This window comes from Catharus ustulatus, chromosome 1 (assembly GCF_009819885.2).
Source record: "Catharus ustulatus isolate bCatUst1 chromosome 1, bCatUst1.pri.v2, whole genome shotgun sequence".
Classification (NCBI taxonomy): Eukaryota; Metazoa; Chordata; class Aves; order Passeriformes; family Turdidae; genus Catharus; species Catharus ustulatus.
Window position 1 is genome coordinate 2,625,729 of NC_046221.1, and position 18,572 is coordinate 2,644,300.

An 18,572-nucleotide genomic window follows, 5' to 3' on the forward strand; every position below is an offset into this window, starting at 1 on the left:
TTTGCAGATATGTACAAAAGTTTATTTTACAAACAGCAACTACTTTGGAATAACAAAATTGCAAAACCATAGAGCAGCGTTAGAAAACCAGCTCAGGGGGACATTTTCTATCTGCAGCACAATTTAACAGACTTCACTAAGTAAAAATACCCCCAGCCCTTCCCTCAACCTCTCCCCAACCATTCTCTACCTGATGGAATTTCTTTACAAACCTTGGACTAAAAGATATGAAAGACTTTAGTGACAGTGCAGTAATTTTTGATAACTACAGTTAATTGATTAACTGTATTTCTGTTAACTTATCCTGGCCTTAAAAAGTCAAATGAGATCTGAAAAATGATAAAAATCTGATCCTGGAGCAGTGTTTTCACTAACAGGTATTGAATAGTAATGGTTATATTTGTATATTTTGTAACACCATGAACCCTCTAGTTCTATTTCCTTAGTAAGGGGAAAAAGTTACAGCTGTACTGAAAATTATAAAACTACAAAAAATATCAGTGAAATATTTGTTCAGGACTCTGAGATGGCTGCTGCTGTTAGAAACACATCTGTAAATGTATCCTGACTTGGCAATTAAATGGATTTAATGCTAAAAAGCATGAGAAGTTTACCAAAGGGTGGGAAGGTTACGTGCACACACTTGTCACTAAACAGTAAGTGTAGGACAGGGGTAAGAGCAGTTTTGGGTACCTGTAGGAAAAGTGAAAAACCTCCATGGCCAATTCAGTTTCAGGAAGGTGCTGTGGGTGGACAGAAATGGAGGGAATCATCACCATCTCCCTCTGAACTTGTTTTTCATGAGTGTACCAAAAAATCATCAAATCTGGGGGAGCTCCATCAAATCAAAGAGAAAGAATTGATGCCTCAGTGAGAAATTACTGCTTTTAATTTTCAAAGCTGCTGGGGCCTGATGAGATTAAGAAAAATGGTTTCCAATATTTGAAAGTGAGGAAATGAAAACATCTCCAGATATTACAGAAAGTCAGTGATGGAAACTGTCCTGGTACAACAGTGCTTGTTAACTCTAATCAAACCACGTTTGTTTTGTCACTAAAAACCCCAAATTTCAGGTTACATTCTGCCATTAAAACATCTGCTTCTCAGTACACAACTTTCTAAACCCCCAAAAAACTTTACAGATTATTTTAAATCAACTCAATCAGAATATTGTAGGAATTACTCAATGGTCTTCAGCTTGAATCTATATTATTTTTTTTGTAAACCATTTGCCTGTAACTTAAGAGTAATTTTTGGGACTAAACTTCACTTTGAAAATACTGTCCATGTTTTTTATGAGGCATCCCAGTATTTCTGTAGCCCTGTTTTAACAAGATGTAGTTCAATATCTGCAATATCAGTGTCTGATATTCCCTATGGTGAATGGGATACAGAGCTTTTATAAAGGAGGTTTTCTCAAAAAATTACCATCATGTCAGTTTGTGGACAAACTCATGATACACTCATGGTTCACAACTTTCAAAATGTGTTGAAGGATGCCAAGCACTGCAATAAGAACTGAAATCAAAATCAGGAAGTGTTTAGAAACTTTTTTAGTCTCTGAAGGACATTGCTGTTTATCACAAAATTCCTCTTTTAAACATAAGAAGTTGAGACAAGTTGGATATCAAGCTCCAAATTCATTCATCACACTTTTGCTCACTGCTTGTCAGCCTGACAATTCCCCCTGTGCCTCAGCTCACCTTTGCCAGCAGAAATCCAGAACATCACAGCTCAGGAGGGATTAAGACAGAGTGGCAGGCTTTGTTTTCCTCACCTATATCCTGTGTAGAATGCAATAATCAACAAACAAGACAGCATGGAAACAGCTCCCAGCAATAAAAAAAAGCTTTTTTCATCAACTAGAAATGGCAGCCTTTTTAAGAAATCGACTTCACAGTTTAATTGTTGCTAGCACATCTTTCCTAAGGTGTTTATAAACAGACTCGAAGACAGTCCTGACTGCTGCACCCAAAAAGTGGTGGCAGCAATTCACCTAAGCAATTCATGGCTTGGAAAAGCTGATTCAAGGAAACCAAGCTTTGTTTTTTTTTATTATTATTTTGTAAAAGTTGCATTTGACATTAAAAAAAAATAAAAAATAACATCAGCTGTCGAGCTCAGTCCTTCTCTCTGTAAGCAGAGAGTCGAGTTCACTGTTAAAAGGGAAAGTTTCACCTAATTCAGCGAACAACCTTCACTTGTGACTCTGTCAGAACAGGGTTTTTTTTTGAAAGTAACACTGAAAAACTTCTGGAATAGTTTCCATCCTCCAAGGAACGTTCTCAGCTGTATCTGCTGCTCTCACTGGGGCTCCTGTTGTTGGAGTAGCTGCGATCGCTGTCGCTGTCGGAGCCGTAGGACCTGCAAGGAGAAAAAAAAACCAAAAAAAACATTTCAGTGCCTCAGAGCTGCAGTTTGAGGTTCAAATTTAAAATTGCATCATGTAAAAAAATTGTCATAGATAAGAAAACACACCAGTTTTTTACAGGATTGTATTTCTTGTAAGTGAAGGACTCATTAAAGGAACTCAAAAGGAAATAATCATTAACTCCATATGATGAAAACTCTTTGTAACAAGTCAAGCTGTTTGTACCTTCTTGCTTTCTCTGTTACAGCTAAAAACCATCCCAAATTAATGTTTTTATAAAAGCTAATTGAGCTGAGTGAGAAGTGCATTCTAACAAGTGGAATTTTACACTGGAAGCATTTCTCAGCTGTGATAATTTCACAATTCCTTGGTTTATCCATTTTATTTTCTTGTTTGAAGGAGAGTCTTAAAAATTAGGCCCCATAACCTCAACAGAGGTGTGTTTGTGTGTGTGCAGTGTGGAAATTGTATTTAAAATGTTTTGGCTCCTCCAGACAAATTCCAAGCTCAGCACCTGGCCAAATGTCAACACAGAGCCCAGATGGTTTCAGACAAGCCACAGGACAAGTTCAAATTACACAGAACGAGCTTTCAGAGATTTTCCAGCCTCCTGCCTGCAAGGGAAGCTTTCTGAGTGAAAGGTGAGCATTTCCTAATCCCACACTGAAGCTCCTCAATGTAATAAAGCAAAAATTTTTACGTTTATTTCCACATTCTTCATTAAATCTCATTAATTTTCCCTCCAACACAAGATGAGAGTTGCTTTGTGCAAATGGGTGAGAACAAAGTCCATTAAGAGTTTGTATAAAGCTGTGAAAAAATTCATATGGGGACAGGATGGAAGTGTACAGTAGTCTTAGAAACCTGATTTATGACTAACAGGGGGCATATTAAAAGGTATAAAACAAATCAGGGATATTATATGTATCTACAACTCTCCATATCTCTGATCTCAGTGAAATGTGCTCACTTACAGTTATAGAAATCCCCTGAACTGAGGAGAATAAAATTTATTCTAAACTCATCAGATTTGCAGGTAAAAATATTCTTTCAAAATACATTCTATGAAGTTAAAAATTAATCTGGATTGTGGCAAAATTTTTAATTTCCCTTCCAGATTGTTTTAAATCCACTTCTGCAGTGTAACCAAAAAGAATTTACCATCCAGCAGAATTCTCTGTATAGCAGGCAGCTTTTAATCCATAACAGAGCACTTGATTTAAATCTTGAGAGCTATGTGGGTTTTAAGAAATACTTGATATTATTTAAAAAAAATCCAAATGATAGAATCATTAAGGTTGGCAAGGACTTTTGAGATCATCAAGTCCAATTCAGCCCCACTATTTAACCATGTCCTCAATGCCATTTCCACAAGTTTTTAACAATTCCAGGGATGGGCACTTCACCATTTCCATGGGAAAAGGTGCTAATTCTGAATGCATGGATACAATGAAATGGAAATCAACTTTTTCTTATCCTGGCTGCTTCCCCACCCTCATATTTGGAATATCAGAGCTTTCGACTTCCTTGCTCACACGCACACACCGATTTTAATTAGAATTTGCTTTGAATTATTACTTGTGCTGGGTGTATTTCTTACTTTTATAGGGAAAAAAAACAGCACTGTGGCCTTGTTAAACATCCTGTGTTTGTGTTCAGCAAATCCTTGTGCAGCAAAGCAGGCTCAGACCCACCTGGATCTCCGGTCGTAGCTCCGGGATCTCCGGTAGCTGTCGCTCCTCTTGCTCCTGCTCCGACTCCTGCTGTAGTAACTGTCATAGGTGTAGGACCTGCTTTAAAAGGGGGGGAAATGGAATTGTGAATTCACAATTGCTGGTCTAAAATGCTGTTTTAAATGCTAATTTAAAGGATATTTATATAGAGACATGAAATTACTTTCAATGATGTGGCAAATAATTCTACTTTATAAAGGTTTCCACACAACAATCTTCAGTAAATAACAGTCAAAATCTCAAATTTTATTAGGAATGACATACTAAGAATTTATAAAGTTTTGTGCTCTCTCTTTTTGTTTTCCAGTAAAATTCTTGTTTGTTGATACTTCTGAAAGCAAGAAAAATGATTCCATTTCTAACTCAATTTTATTTAAAAGCAAATGTGTTCACTACTACTTATAGCATTACCTGCAACTGTAATGCCAGGATGGTTTGGTTATTTTCAGCTTTTCAAAGTGTCTTGTGTGCATTTTGATTCAAGTTCCCATCATGGTATTATAATAATAATTTTAAGTACTACAGATCCCTGGAAGTGTCCAAGGCCAGGCTGGAGGGGGTTTGGAGCACCCTGGTCTAGGGGAAGGTGCCTCTGCCCATGGCAGAGGGTTGGAAATAGCTCATCTGTAAGGTCCTGTCTAACCCAAGTCATTCTGGGATTCTATGAGATAAAACTGATCTCAAAAAGTTTGTATTTTTAAAATAAAAAATACGCATTTAGATATGCACTTGTATTACAGTATGTATAATAAAACAGGTAGTATGGATGATATATAATAGTATCATATACAATAATTATGTAATGCAGTCTACTTTAAAGAAATGCAAATAAAGATGATTTGATGGGCAGCACATTCTTGCAGAGCTTGTATAAAAGGACAATCCATACCTGGATCGACTGTGGTGACCGTAGGAGCTGCTCCTGGATCGGCTCCTGCTGTAGCTCCGACTGCCAAAATCCAAACCACACAGGGGGCTTTAGTCAACAGAAACAGAAGTGCTGCAGAGAGCAGGGGAGAGGGGGAAGAAGAGGAGGAGAACAGGGCTGGCAGCGTGTGCAGCTGCAGGACTCACCTGCGGCTCTTGTAGCTGTGGTAGGAGCTGCTGCGGCTCCTGGAGCGATCCCTGCTGTACCAGCCCCGGCTCCGGCTCCTCGAGTAGCTCCTGGACCTGCAGCCAGGGACACCAGGAGAGAACAAACTGAGGAGAGGAGCAGCAGAAAGAGGGAACCAGGAGGAGTTATGAATCTCTGGGTTTCTAGTTGAATATTTATCCCATACTTGCTAGGTGATTCAGCCACCGAGTTAATCCAAGGGCTGGAGCCAGGCTGGGAATGTTCACCTGGAGATGGGAAGGCTCCAGGGAGAGCTCAGAGCCCCTTGCAGGGACTAAAGGGGCTCCAGGAGAGCTGGAGAGGGACTGGGGACAAGAAGGACACTTCACACTGACACAGGTGCCCAGAGCTGTGGCTGCCCCTGGATTCCTGGATGTGTCCAAAACCAGGCTGGGCAGGGCTTGGAGCAGCCTGGGATAATGGAAGGTGTCCCTGCCATGGTAGGGGTGGAACAGGACGGCCTTTAAGGTCCCCTCCAACCCAAACCACTCTGTGGTTCTATAAGACAGGACTGTTAAAAAACAAAACCCACAACCTGAAAAGCCTTGAAAAGATAAGAACATTCAGCTGGCAGCAGCACAAGCTTCTCACCGATATGAATAGGTAGAACTTCGGGATCGACTCCTGGAGTGGCTGTAGGATATGGACCTGGTTCTGTGCCTGGATTTAGACTCAGATTTACTTCGTGACCTGCTGAGACTCCTGGAAGGGCTGTTGTCATCTCTGCCTGGAGATTCCTCCTCACTGGAACTTTCTTGGTTCCTTGGCCGACGATTCAGCCGGGCGGTTTTCCTCACTTCATCAAAAAGAGACCCAGGCCTTACTTTATTTTTTGCTTTTATTTCAATTCTTAAACCTGCTGGTTTAGGCTCTGGTACTGATGTTACAATTTTAACCTCCGTGGCTGTACTAATTGTTGGTGGTTTTAAGTTACCAGCACCTTGCAAAGGTTTCCATTTATTGTCTATCATATTGCTTGGTGTATTTTCAGAAATTTCATTTTTTAAACTGCAGTCTTTAGCACCAGACACAGGGGTAGAGTTATTTTCTTGCCTTCCCGTTTCTTTTTCTTCTTTAATATTAATAAAGTCTCTTATGTTGTTTCCCAGTTTGACAGCATCTTGCTCGGGAGTCTCAACCTGGAACTCTTTTTTCACACCAGCACTTAAAGGTTTAGCAGTGAGAATGACAGGAGACAAAACATCCACATCCACCTTCCCCGGCGAGTTACGATCCGGAGTACAAATCTCCATGTTGTCATCTGTCTGAATAACATCTTCCAGCCCATTCTGGTTATTTTCTTCAGCTTCTTTAATCTCACTCTTGCAGGCAGCCACGTTTATTCCTGAGTTTAAAATACCAGCTGAAGTGCTCGTTTCAATAGGCTCTTTATTAAGGTTGCTGCAATCTGGTGAGGCCCCACATGCGGTGGTTTTATCTAAAAGGTTTTCATTCACACACGACTTTTCACCATTTCCCATTTTATCAGTGACTATTTCATCCTTTTCATAAACTTGTTTTTTATCCTTTATGTCCCTGCTAAGCTGCTTTTCTTTTTTATCATCCTTAGTAACCGGCTTTTCATTTATCTCATCGTCCTCTTCTTCCCCAAACTCAAGGGGGGGCTGCCAATGAAACGTTTCTTTTCTTTTCTGGACTTTGTGTTTTTTCTCCTTTTTGCCTTTTGATTTTTCTTTTGCTTTTTTGGAATGTGATTTTTTAGGAGTCTTTTTCAACCCATGTTTGTGTTTTTTCGACTTGCCTCGAGTGTCTGCTGAGCTGGAACAAGAACTCTCAGATTCAGAAGATGACAACTGTTTGCTTGCCTTCCACGTGCAGTCAGAACCCAAAAAGCCCTCTGAGGAATTGGATTGTTTTTTTATCCTTTTGGTAACATTAAGCTCTGTGTCAGACCCTGAGGTGGCCTCTCCTTCTTCTTTCCCAGAGGAGGGTCTGGAGTCCCCCCTGTTATGCTTTGCCTCTCCTCTTTCAGAATTGGACTCTGAGTCCCATTTGCTACCTGAGTAGGATTTGCGTTTTGTTTTCGCAGCACCTCTGGGCTGCTCCGCGCATTTCTCCTTAGCTGCCTTCTTTTTAGAGTGATCAGAATCCTGCTCCCCCTTGGCTTTCTCCTCCCCTCTCTCAGAACTTAAGCTATTTTTATCCTGTTTCTCAGCATCCCCTTCTAATGGAAAGCGGCCTTCTTTTTCTTGGCCCGCTTTGGCGGAGCGCTCGCTGTCGGAGGAGAAGTCTGAGGATGACAAACTGTCGCTCTCCTTCAAGCCTTGGGAAGACTCGTCGTAGTCCTTTGGATGCTTGTAAGGCAAAGTGCTCTCAGAGCTCGTTTCCTGCCTCACTTTGAGGCCCCGAGCTTTGGGGTCGCTGGATGTGGATTTCCTTTTGCTCCTGTGCCTGTCCTCCTCGCTGAGGGAGTAGTCGGACGTGGACTCGCTGTACCCCGACCTGTCACTGCGGTATTTACTGGGGGATGCTGACCTGCCAGAAGAAGGAGATTTTGTCCTCGAGCTCGATGGGCTTCTAGACCTGGAGTAGGATCTCGAGTATGAGCGGCTTCGAGAGGATCTGCTCCTGGACCTGGGCCAGCTCTCCGAGCTCCTGTCGCTGCGGCCCTTGGAGTAACCACTGCGATCGCTCTCAGAGCTCCTCTCCTGCTTGCGGTACGAGGAAGAAGTGTTGGCCTCCTTCACCACCACTAAGTTGTAATTGGTTTGGGTGGGAATTAAGTGGTTTGTTTTAGCTTTCATCTCCTGAATCCGCTCGTACGATGGCTTCCAAGGTTTCTGCCCAGGTTTCCACCTTGAAGGTGGGGGACTGTCACTTAAGGGAATGACAGGGAGGTTTTCTGGGACAACTGGTGGCACGATAACCTTGTCACTGGGCAGTATCACTGCTCGGACAGGCTCAGTAGTCTTGGTCAACTTAGAGTCATTTAACCGCGTTGAAATATTTCGTGGAGAATTGGGAACAGTCTTTTGCTGCCTGGGGTTAGAACTGGACCGTGACCTACTGCGAGATCGCGATGATTTAGAAGCTGATCTCGATCTAGAACTTCTTCTGGAGTAAGATCTTGATTTGGATCTAGACCTGGATCTGGACCTGTAGTACGATCGAGACCCTCTGCTCGATAAAGACGACAAGCTCTGGTCTTCCTTATCAGATTTAGACCAGTCTCTCCTGGATGAGCGCCTGGAAGACAATGAGGAAGAACGAGATTTCCTCTCACGATCACAGGACGATTTTGTCCTCCTGTGGAAGGAATGAGAGGATTCTACATCTGAGGATGCTGATGTTTTCTTTTTCTTTGTTTGCTTGTGCTTCTTGAAATGCTTCTGCCTTTTCGATTTCTTTTTATGCTTCACCTTCTTCTTCTCTTTCCTGTGCTTCTTGTGATGGCTGGAGTATCTCACAGTGCTCAGATCAGCGTAACCGTTATGGGACCAGGACCTGGATCTCCGGGATGCACTTCTCTCATCCCATCTGCTTGTACAGGGGTCACTCAGCCTGGACAGCAAACAGATAAACCCCAGAATAAATGTAAATTCTATAAAAACCTTTAGATAAAATTAAGTATTTTTAAACTTAATTTTAAGTAAGTTTACATAAACCCTAGCACACACACTTTAATAGCAGAGAATTGCTTTAGGCTCCTTACACTCATTTTAAGATATACTTTTTACAATTTTAAGATATAGAATTTATCACTATCAAGAGCTACTTCTCCCTTAAGAAATAAATCAGCCAACACCAGCAAATCTTGCATATTTTAGGACCTGCATAAAGAGATTTAAAGTCTTAATTACCCAGTCTGCAGGACTTTGACCTCTACAACTACAGGATCCTTAAATCACATTCAAATACAAATTTTAAAACATCTCAGTGTATAAAAAAAGAATAATCAGAAACATTTGCAATTATTCACTGATAGTTACGTATAATACATTTAAGTTGTCCTTTTAAGATTTATCTCTTGTAACTTGATAGAAACTCATATTTAGTATCAAGTCATAGGAATTTTGGAGAGCTGACTTGCATCCATCACACAGTTTGCAAACAACAAAACAAAATTGTTTTAGTTGTATGTTCTTTCTTAGTGGATTTGACAGTTTTACTCCAAAGAAACCACGTAATCCACTTTGAGGATAAGGAAATCACTGATCTTTAAGGTTGGAAAAGACCTTTGAGATCACCAAGTCCAACCAGCAGCACCACCACCTTGTTCAGCACTAAACCATGTTCTCAGGTGCCACATCCACATGTGTTCTGAACACTTCCAGGGATGGTGATTCCACACTTCCCTGGGCAGCCTGCTTTCTGTGGAAAAAAAAGAAATTCCTAATATCCAAGCTAAACCTCTCCTGGCACAACCTGAGGTCATTTCCTCTCATCCTGGTACTGATGTGGGACATCTACACAATCCATCAGGGCTTGCCAAAGGCCAGGACACCTCAGAGTTGTGCAAGGTTGATCTTACTTGTCTCCTTTGCTCCACTTCTCCCCGCTGGGTGCTCGGTACGTGCGCAGCCTCTGCATCTCCTCCTTCCAGTGGGGAGGGGTCTCGCTGCTCTCCTCATCGTCGGACTCGGAGCAGGAGCGGGAGCGCGGCGGGGTGTGATAGCGCTGGGACAGCAAACACACACAGCTGCAGGAGGCTTTTAGACACAACCACTGCTGCTTTTCACACTCACAGCATTCTGAGACAGGCCAGCAGCTCAGCCAGCTCCTCCAAACGTGAAAGGAAGAATGGAGGAAGAGGCCATGGATTCTCGTTTGGAATAACAATTACTGCAGATAACCAGCCTCGTTTTTTTAAGCACAGATGTTTCACTTTAGTCAGACACTTCATGGTTTGTAGGAGTAAAAGACAAAACTCAATTTCAAGTTACTGCTGTTCAACTCTTCAGAAATGGGAATCCAGATTAAGGCACTTTAAAGCAATTTAAAAAATAGAAAACTGAACACAAAAAACCTCAAAAAAAACCCTGAACTCTTTCACAAAAAAGAGTAACGAAGCTTCAGATTTAAAAAATTATGCTTAGGCAGCATTTAAGTAGGCAACAAGAGCTACTTGTGCAGCAGAGAAAGAACTCTGCTACTGCTAACTCATTATTTTCCATTACCCAGTGGGATACACACTTAGGTAAATTCTGTGAGGAAATCAGATGCTCCTTGACTCAACAAAAGCACATCTGGATTTGACTCAATTATTCTGAGTCACTTATGACAGCAGTAAAAATGGGAGAAAAAAAATGTGTTGCCCCCCATAATAAAATCACAAAGATGCATGTATTTATTTATCCAGGGAATTACAGAAGCAATTGACATCCCTCTTATATAAAAAATCCAAAATCAAGATAACCTGACCTTCCCTACTGTTTCAGCTGAAGTAATGACTACTTAAACAGCTTTTACAGAAGAATGGCCTAAAAGATTGCAGGGTGTCAGGGACCTTCCTAATTCTCACATTTCATACTTGACATCTTTTTTCATTCTTAATTTTGGCATAATTGCCAAAATGATGGAAAAAAAAAAAAAAAAGGACAGCCCAATATCTGGCAGAATCCAATTCCACTCAGCTTTAAGTTATTTTTCCCTAAGTCTTTATTTACGTAAGTATTTCCAAGCATTCCATTTTGGCATTTCTTTTTCTCCAAACAATCTTTAAGTAAAAAGACAGTAACAGGAAGGATGGAAAAGAAGTGTTATAAAAATCAACTACCTGACAAGATTTCAATGCTTTCAAAACTGGATCCTACAACATGTAAATAAAGTGTCATACAAAGCCCTCCAGGGAAATTCAAAGCTCAAAGTAGGGAAGAGAGGAAATAAAGAAATAAATAAAATTGTCACATACTATTGTGCCTCTTCCTTTAATTTTTCGTCCAGATTTAGAGACTGATGGTTTCTGGTCAGTCAGAACTGGTGCAGCATCAAGAAGCTTCCTACATAAATTAATAAAGTATGAAGTTACACAGCAAAAAAAACCACAATTAACTTAAACTAATTGTAAGTTAAAAGTGAGAAATATTCATCATCTTATTTATTTTCAGACAGAATTCAGTGGGTTTTTTTTCAAGAAACAAAGCAAGAGAGTTCTGCAACAGAAAGCAAATCAACATGTATTTGTTTTCAACCAAATGTGCAGCCTGGTCTCTTGACACAGAAATTAATGCTAACAATGAACTTGCAAAACACTGTCACAAGAGGTTAATTTGTGTTTGGGGCACAAATCCTGAAGACAACAAGGGCAGAAGAGTATCAGGATAAGTTCTAAAGCTTTGCTTCTTTCAGCTTGTGTAATATCCCCAAAAGCAGTTAGCAAATCTTTGGGAATGAGAGTGACGAGCCAAGAAAAGACTTAAAGGAATCTGTAGCATTAAGGGAAAGGAAAAAACCCAACACCAAATAAACCCAACTGATTTCAGAGGTATCTGGAACTGTAATGGATTAGCTCAGTTAAAAAAACAAGGAAATTTGACAGTGGAGGTACAAAACACATTGAAAGCATCTTGTGAACTTGTGACTTCCTTGGTAGCAAAAGAAGAGGATTTTCTCTTATTCCCAAACTCTGATAAGTCACAAAATTCCAGGTGATTGATTCTGAACCAAAGTTTCTTCATCAGTTGAAGAAAGATGAAAAATCACCTCTCCCAATCCCAAGTTTCCCTTGCAATCAAGGATTTCCTGTGGTTTGCATTGCATGATTACCTCTGAAATTATTCACTAATTGCTTTTAATTGCATTTAACACCCTTAAAGATCAATGAAATCATCTCAAGATCTCACTGAAAACCCCTGGCACAGGTCACAAGGAATATCACAAAGGAAACTTTAAAAAGGACAATTAAATGACCTCATGCAGCAATTCTGACACTGCAGGCAGCAGCACCAGGAAGAGAACGTTAACAGGAATATTTCATGCACAGTTTTCAGCAAGGCAGAATAAAAAGCTCAGAGTTCCTTACGGTTCAGGCTCTACATTGACAACAGGCACATCTCTTCTGAGCAAAAATCTATTTTCAGGCACTGGGGGGATTTCTTCAGGACGTACCACGGGCTTGTCCCGCTTTGTGCTAAGGTCGACTTTGTCTGCGCCATCGCTCTTGTCAGAAAGGCTGCTAAGGGAAAGGGCAGGGTGAGAAATCACAATTAGCTGGGAAAAAAAAATCCCTTTTGACACAGGATTCCATGACAAGATGGAGCAAACTAAAACCAAAATTTGAGGATGGGTCACTATTACTGGTGACAGTTCAGTTCCTGCTTTACAGCACATAATTCTGTTTTTCAGTTACAGCTTGTTGTGAAATATTTTTAAAATATAATCAAATATATGTATAAAGTTCTGCAATTTGCCTAAAGTCTCCCTTTCACACAGGTGTGCTGAGGCCTGGGATTTAGTTATTTCAACATCACTCTTGCTTCTGTCTGCAAAGACCTTCAATTTAATGGAAAACTCAACAAGCTCAGCTTTAGGGATTGTTGTTTGTTTACAAAATCATGCACTAAACCCCAAAGTTAAAAGTATTTTCATATTTACTATTTGAGCACTTCATGAAAACAAAGCAGAATTGCCCAGATTTCAGTGCAATTGTTAAATTTAAGAGAGCAGTCACCGTCTTTGGCTTGAGGTTCTCTTGCACCTTGGATCCTCTTTCTTCCTCTCCTCCTTCCTCCGTTTCCTGGACTGTTTGGTTTTAGCTCTCCGTTTCCTCTTCCTCCTCCTGCTCCTTTCATTCTCAGCCTCGCTCTCAGATGAGGATTCTGAAGAGCTGGATTCACTGGAGGAGGACTCTGAGGCTTCTGAGTCAGAGCAAACTTTCTTCTTCTTCTCCAAAGCTTGAACAGATATTTTCAGTTTACACTGTGCACATGTGTGTGCATGTAAAAGCACAAAGCACACAATTTTATAAATGTATAAATACACAAACAGGCCATTTTAGACAAGCACTGTGAACTTTTTCACAATATTAAATAATCATAATAAAAATTAATCTGATTGTGCCCAGTCTAAATCCATTTTCCAGCAAAGACAGAATACAGAGATAAATAAAGAGCACTTACAGTAAAAAAAAAGAGGTGCTTTTGGAAACAATGCACAGGTTGCAAATCAAAGATTAAAAACAAATTAGTTGCTGGCTCAGTTGTTGTATTCTTTATTTTTAAAGCTTTGTCATTTTCTCTTTCCTGTATCCTCACACTTTTACACCATGGCTCCTCTTTACTTTCTCTAAAGGATATAAATAACCACCATATCCTTACAGAAAAGCAGAAATTAGGTAGAAAATGCAAACTTTTAACACACCACTAATTCACAGAGACTGTCCAAACATATATTTAAGATGATTTATTCTCTGTGAATCACCATGAAAAGGAAAATAAGCTTGACCACATATATTGCATATATTAACTTTACAGAATCATAAACCTTTGGAAAGTGCACAAAATCCATCTTTGTGTCTTGTTTTTTCAAACACAGAAAAATAGCTTTTCATCCCTTTTTGAGTTTGTCATGTCAATCTCTAACATGAACAGGGGACAAATATTGAGGGCAGAAAATAATTTTTTTTTGTTGTGCCTTTTTCTCCTAGACCAAGATTTACATTTTGCAGGCTTGCAAGAATTACGGTAATTTCACGGTTATAAACCGCGTGTCCGGGTGTCGGCAACTGTCTGGGGCTACAATACAGAGTGTGATAAAAGGTATCTGTTCTATCACCATCTGTTGAGGGTGGGGCAGTGATCCTGATCTCCATGGGAGATATTCTGCTAATGGGCCATCCATTGAAACCAGGCAGGGCATTGTTCTTTATCTTTTCACAACCCATCCTTCCTCCAGCCAGTCATTTTCTGCTCATGGCCATTGAGTCCCACTGTGGCACTGATAAAATTACTGCATCCCATTGGGAGCTGCTCCAGCCAGGGGGAAGAGCCCAACATTTCTTACCAAGATAAAAACAGAGGTTTTGGGACACTAAGGGAGCCCCTTTCTCCACTGGACTCCAGAGGAAAACCGGATTTCTCCACATCACCACTGGAGCTCCGGAGGGAAACTGCACCTTGTACAGGAGCACTGCTCCAGCTGAGCCACATCTGTCACTGCAGGAGGATGCAGCCACCATGGAATGGGACTGCTGCCAACACCCTGCCTGACGGGTGTCAGGTTGTACTCTGACTGTGTCAGGGTTTGGGGTTTGTTCTTTGTAGTGCTGTATTTCTATTTTAATTTCCCTAGTAAAGAACTGTTATTCCTAATTCCCATATCTTTGCCTGAGAGCCCCTTGATTTCAAAATGACAATAATTTGGAGGGAGGGGGTTTACATTCTCCATTTCAAAGAGAGGCTCCTGCCTTTCTCAGCAGACACCTGTCCTCCAAACTAAAACAGCAACTTTTCATTCTTTGTCCATATATAAGCCACACCTGATTATAAGCCGCACTTTGGGTTCGGACCAAAATTTTAGTCAAAATGGTGCGGTTTATAATAGTGAAATTACTGTAATTAAGATTTTGCAGTTTACCATAATGACTTTTAGCTGCTGGTGGAATTTTTATGCTCTCTGAGAACATGGACATCAGTAATTTTGGGAATGCTGGCACTCACCATCCTTAGCTGACCTGGTGACCAGCACCCCGCAGTCAATGACTCGCACGTCTGCATAGGGCCTGCTCGCAGTGTCGGTTTTGAGATTTTCTATCTGTTCTATGACTTCAAACCCAGAAATAACCAGTCCAAAGACAACATGCACACTGCAGAAAGAAAGTATTCACAAAGCACAAAATAGCTATGAATCACTGTAATGATTGTCCAATTAATTTCACATCTTAAAAGTTACTCTGAGGTAGAAACATTGAACTCTTAATGCATTAAATAAGATTTTTGAAATGATTTTAAGTCTAACATTGACAACAATGCTGAGATTTTATGCAATGTGAAACAAAGATCCACTCTGACATCAAGTATTTCCCTCAAATTGAAGCAGTCTCCTCTCCTCTACCAGCGCAGGGTAAACAGATTGTAATTCCTAACCCACCCTTCTATTTTTGCAGTTTTGTGCAATAGAGATCAAACATGACAAAAGTCCTCCCCAGAGAAGAAGAATTTATAGATCTCTACAAACCCAGGACACAATTCCCCCCTGGCACTGTAGGGACAGTTAAAAAATCAAGAAATCCTCGGTTTTGTTCTGTGGTGCCACATTTCTCTCTCTGTCTTCCATTTGCCCCATAAATTGTAGGCATAAAACATGCCCCAAAAGAGATGACTGCTCAAATATATTAAACTTGGCAATTCAACTCCCAGATTTATGGGCTGAGGGTAGCAACAAGTTTTAAAGAAATAATCTTAGGATTTAAGACAATTCAAGTTTTTGTCCAGCTTTAGGAAATAAGTTGCGACTTGAAATTTTTATAGAACTGAAACTTTTGTTTTCCATCGTTTCCCATTGTATAATCTTCCACAGAATTCAGGATTTGTTTCCCCATTGTTGCCTACTTTCAATATAACCTTCAAACTTCAGCAATCATTTGAGAAATTGGAAAGGATTCTCACCCATCGAGATGAGGAGCAGGTTTTGTTGTTCTGTTGGACAAACAGCAAGATGGGAAGATGGTAAAATAAAATAAAATCAGCGATTCAGATGAAGTAAAAGAGGAGAATGACACAGAAAAAAAAAAAAGAAAGAGGTGAAGGTAAGACAAAAATAGTGAAAAAACACAGTTAAATACATGGAATTAACAAATTAAAATTACAGATTATATACACAGGCTTTCTTAAACTTTGACATGGTATTTGTTTGAAGTTTAGCTAAGTGTGCATACTGAAAGCTGTACCAAGTATCATTTCATGCATGCAACAAACAATTTCCAAGTGTCTTTAAATACACATTTAATGTAAATTTATGATTTTTAATCACAGAGAAGATACAATTTGGTGATAAATATTAGGTGACCAGTGGGATTTAAACGTTTCTGAGCTTGTTAGCTTCTTAGATTGCAAGGTCACTTTAAAGACAGTTTATTTAAAAAAAGAAAGTTATGACATGTGAGAGATTCTCTGCTTTCCCTCACCTCCCACCACTTTTCTCACTCACCATTTACCTGCTTAGCCTCCTGACTCAGAATACAAAGCAATTATTTCTGGCTTAAATCATCAAACACTTCAGCTCAAAACCTCAAAAACCTCACAGGCCTCCCAAAACCAAGAGCAGACATTCTGTGCCTCCTACACTTCACTGATAAATGCAGATTTCCTCCCAATTTTTCAGTTTCTCACATTGAATGGAAAATACAACTGCATTTTGTACAAATCTTTTGGATTCTAATGCTGTGAATCCTTTTCCAAAACCAAACTAAAGTTACTTCTCCAAGTGAGCCTGAATTCCTGCACAGGGGAACCTGCTATGCAGGAATATTGAGTAAAGAACATCAGATATTAGGGGAGAAATAAAACAGAAATCACTTTTGAAGTTACTTTAATAAGCGAAAACATTCTATCTCCCTCTCCTCCCAAGCACTACTGTGCTTTTAAAGTCTTCTTCCCCTCTCTCAAAATAAATAATCAATCACAGGTGATTTTTCTGAATTTACAATAACACAGATTTGATACAAACAAGTCAGTTTTTCACTGCTAGAATAAAATATTACTTAAACACTTCTCTTCCCTCGAGTTTTGAACTATTAGGTCACAAAACACTGCAGTGCAGAATACATCCCAGAAGGTGGAACAGACAATCAGGAGTGTTTACACTCTTGATTTTTTTTTTTTAAAGCTCCAAATGTCAACCAGCCCATCCACTTCTGTAATACTGAATAACACAGAAACTTCTTTGGGTTAACACAGGGGAATAAATGCTATTAACACAACATTAAATTTCTCAATAGCAGTGGGTGTTCTTTGATTTTTTTTCCTTGCTAACACAGCATACTGTTACAAAGAGAAAAATCCTTATGGCTTTTGAAGCTCTTGAAGCAAGAGTTAACTGCATTAACAACCTGCTGTTAAGTAAACAATCTAAGTGGCTTTAATTATGAAGCTGATTTAAAGGGGTGAAATAAATACAAGTGGGTTACTTCAATGAAACCAATAGTAGTGAAGACTTAGTGTTTAGAATTAGCTGGAAACAGCAATAGGATCAAAGGCAGGGCTGGGGAGGCTGCAGCAGCATTGGACTAATTAAGCAAATTACCTAAGCAGGAGCTGCCTTTAGACTGGTCCTTACTGAGCAGAGAAAGGGGTGCTTGGTACATTAAAACATGCAGAGGTTTCTCCACTCCACTGGCAATTTGGGAGAGAAAATGGACAGGGTTTCTCTCCTTGCTCACCAAGGGAGAACACGAAGAGAAGCTCTGTCCCAGAATCCTTTCAGATGCACCACAAGGACTTGGTCAGAACAAATTCCCATGAGAAGCAGAGCCCCAAATCCTTGTGGTGCCTTTGAAAGCTTTCTCACCTCAGTGTTAGGGCTGTTATCTGACATTTATTCTGCAAAGGAGCACTTTAAAAGAGCATTTCAAGGTTTTCTGCATCAATCCTTGATTATTTGCTTTGGTTTCAGAACTTAACCAGGAGCCAACCTACCTCCTGTCTTGGCACTATGGAAACCTAAAGTCATGATGAGTTCATCCCCCAAAATAATATTTTATTAGAATATTTCTATATAGAGCTCTCCTCAATGAAACCATTCAAAATCTGCCTTTTAATAGATACTATTATGCAAGTTTTTTACAAAAGGACAAATACCTTGCTCCACTCAAGTTTAAATTGGTTTAAGATACTGCTGAAGAGAAAAATCATCTTTTTGATAAAAGCACGTTCTCACCCACCCCCCAATGAACCTCAGGCCTAACAAAGGGTTCAATGCACATAACAATATGATCAGAAAAACAAGAAAGATAAAAACAGAAAGAAAAGGAAAGGACACAGCCTTAGAGGAATGAGACATTACCTTTGGAGCGCACGATGTAACACTGTTTCTGTAAATTTTACACAAAAATGGCAGAAATAAATTGTAATACACTTTCAGACAAAACTGAGTCTATGTTTTATCAAATACAAATTTTAAATTAATATTAATCAAGTCGTATGCAGAAAAAGGATGCCTAAAAGAGGGCTCTAAATTTTCTTTAGAATACAAGGTACACTTTGCAAACTAAAGTTCTCCTTAAAAAAAAAAAAAAGAAAACTCAAGACAAAACCTGCTTGCAAAACTACTGCAAAAACAACCAGTTAGAAAGAGAATGCCCCCACTCCCCTCTAATCTCACTCTAACAAAAAATGTTCAATTTGAAGCAGATGAATAACCAGTTTCTGTGGGTTTATTCACATGCTTGCAGTTCCAC

At 39.8% G+C, this 18,572-nt stretch overlaps 1 protein-coding gene across 7 annotated transcripts in view; it reads right to left on the reverse strand.

The window, feature by feature from the left end:
• The window catches only part of NKTR (natural killer cell triggering receptor), a 36,933-nt gene continuing 18,361 nt past the window's right edge, over positions 1-18,572 (reverse strand). For 2 of the 7 annotated variants that reach the window (XM_033052080.2, XM_033052114.2), the window contains 11 exons: positions 15,784-15,813; positions 14,836-14,981; positions 12,849-13,071; positions 12,201-12,353; positions 11,091-11,178; positions 9,711-9,856; positions 5,810-8,740; positions 5,179-5,274; positions 4,994-5,053; positions 4,066-4,164; positions 1-2,364 (listed from right to left, as the gene is read on the reverse strand). In XM_033052080.2, the coding sequence (XP_032907971.1) occupies positions 2,286-2,364; positions 4,066-4,164; positions 4,994-5,053; positions 5,179-5,274; positions 5,810-8,740; positions 9,711-9,856; positions 11,091-11,178; positions 12,201-12,353; positions 12,849-13,071; positions 14,836-14,981; positions 15,784-15,813 (4,051 nt within the window). In that variant the 3' untranslated portion in view covers positions 1-2,285. Of the gene's footprint in view, positions 2,365-4,065; positions 4,165-4,993; positions 5,054-5,178; positions 5,275-5,809; positions 8,741-9,710; positions 9,857-11,090; positions 11,179-12,200; positions 12,354-12,848; positions 13,072-14,835; positions 14,982-15,783; positions 15,814-18,572 lie in introns of those variants that run through there. The other 5 variants (XM_033052106.2, XM_033052089.2, XM_033052097.2 and 2 more) reach the window with 5 other exon arrangements.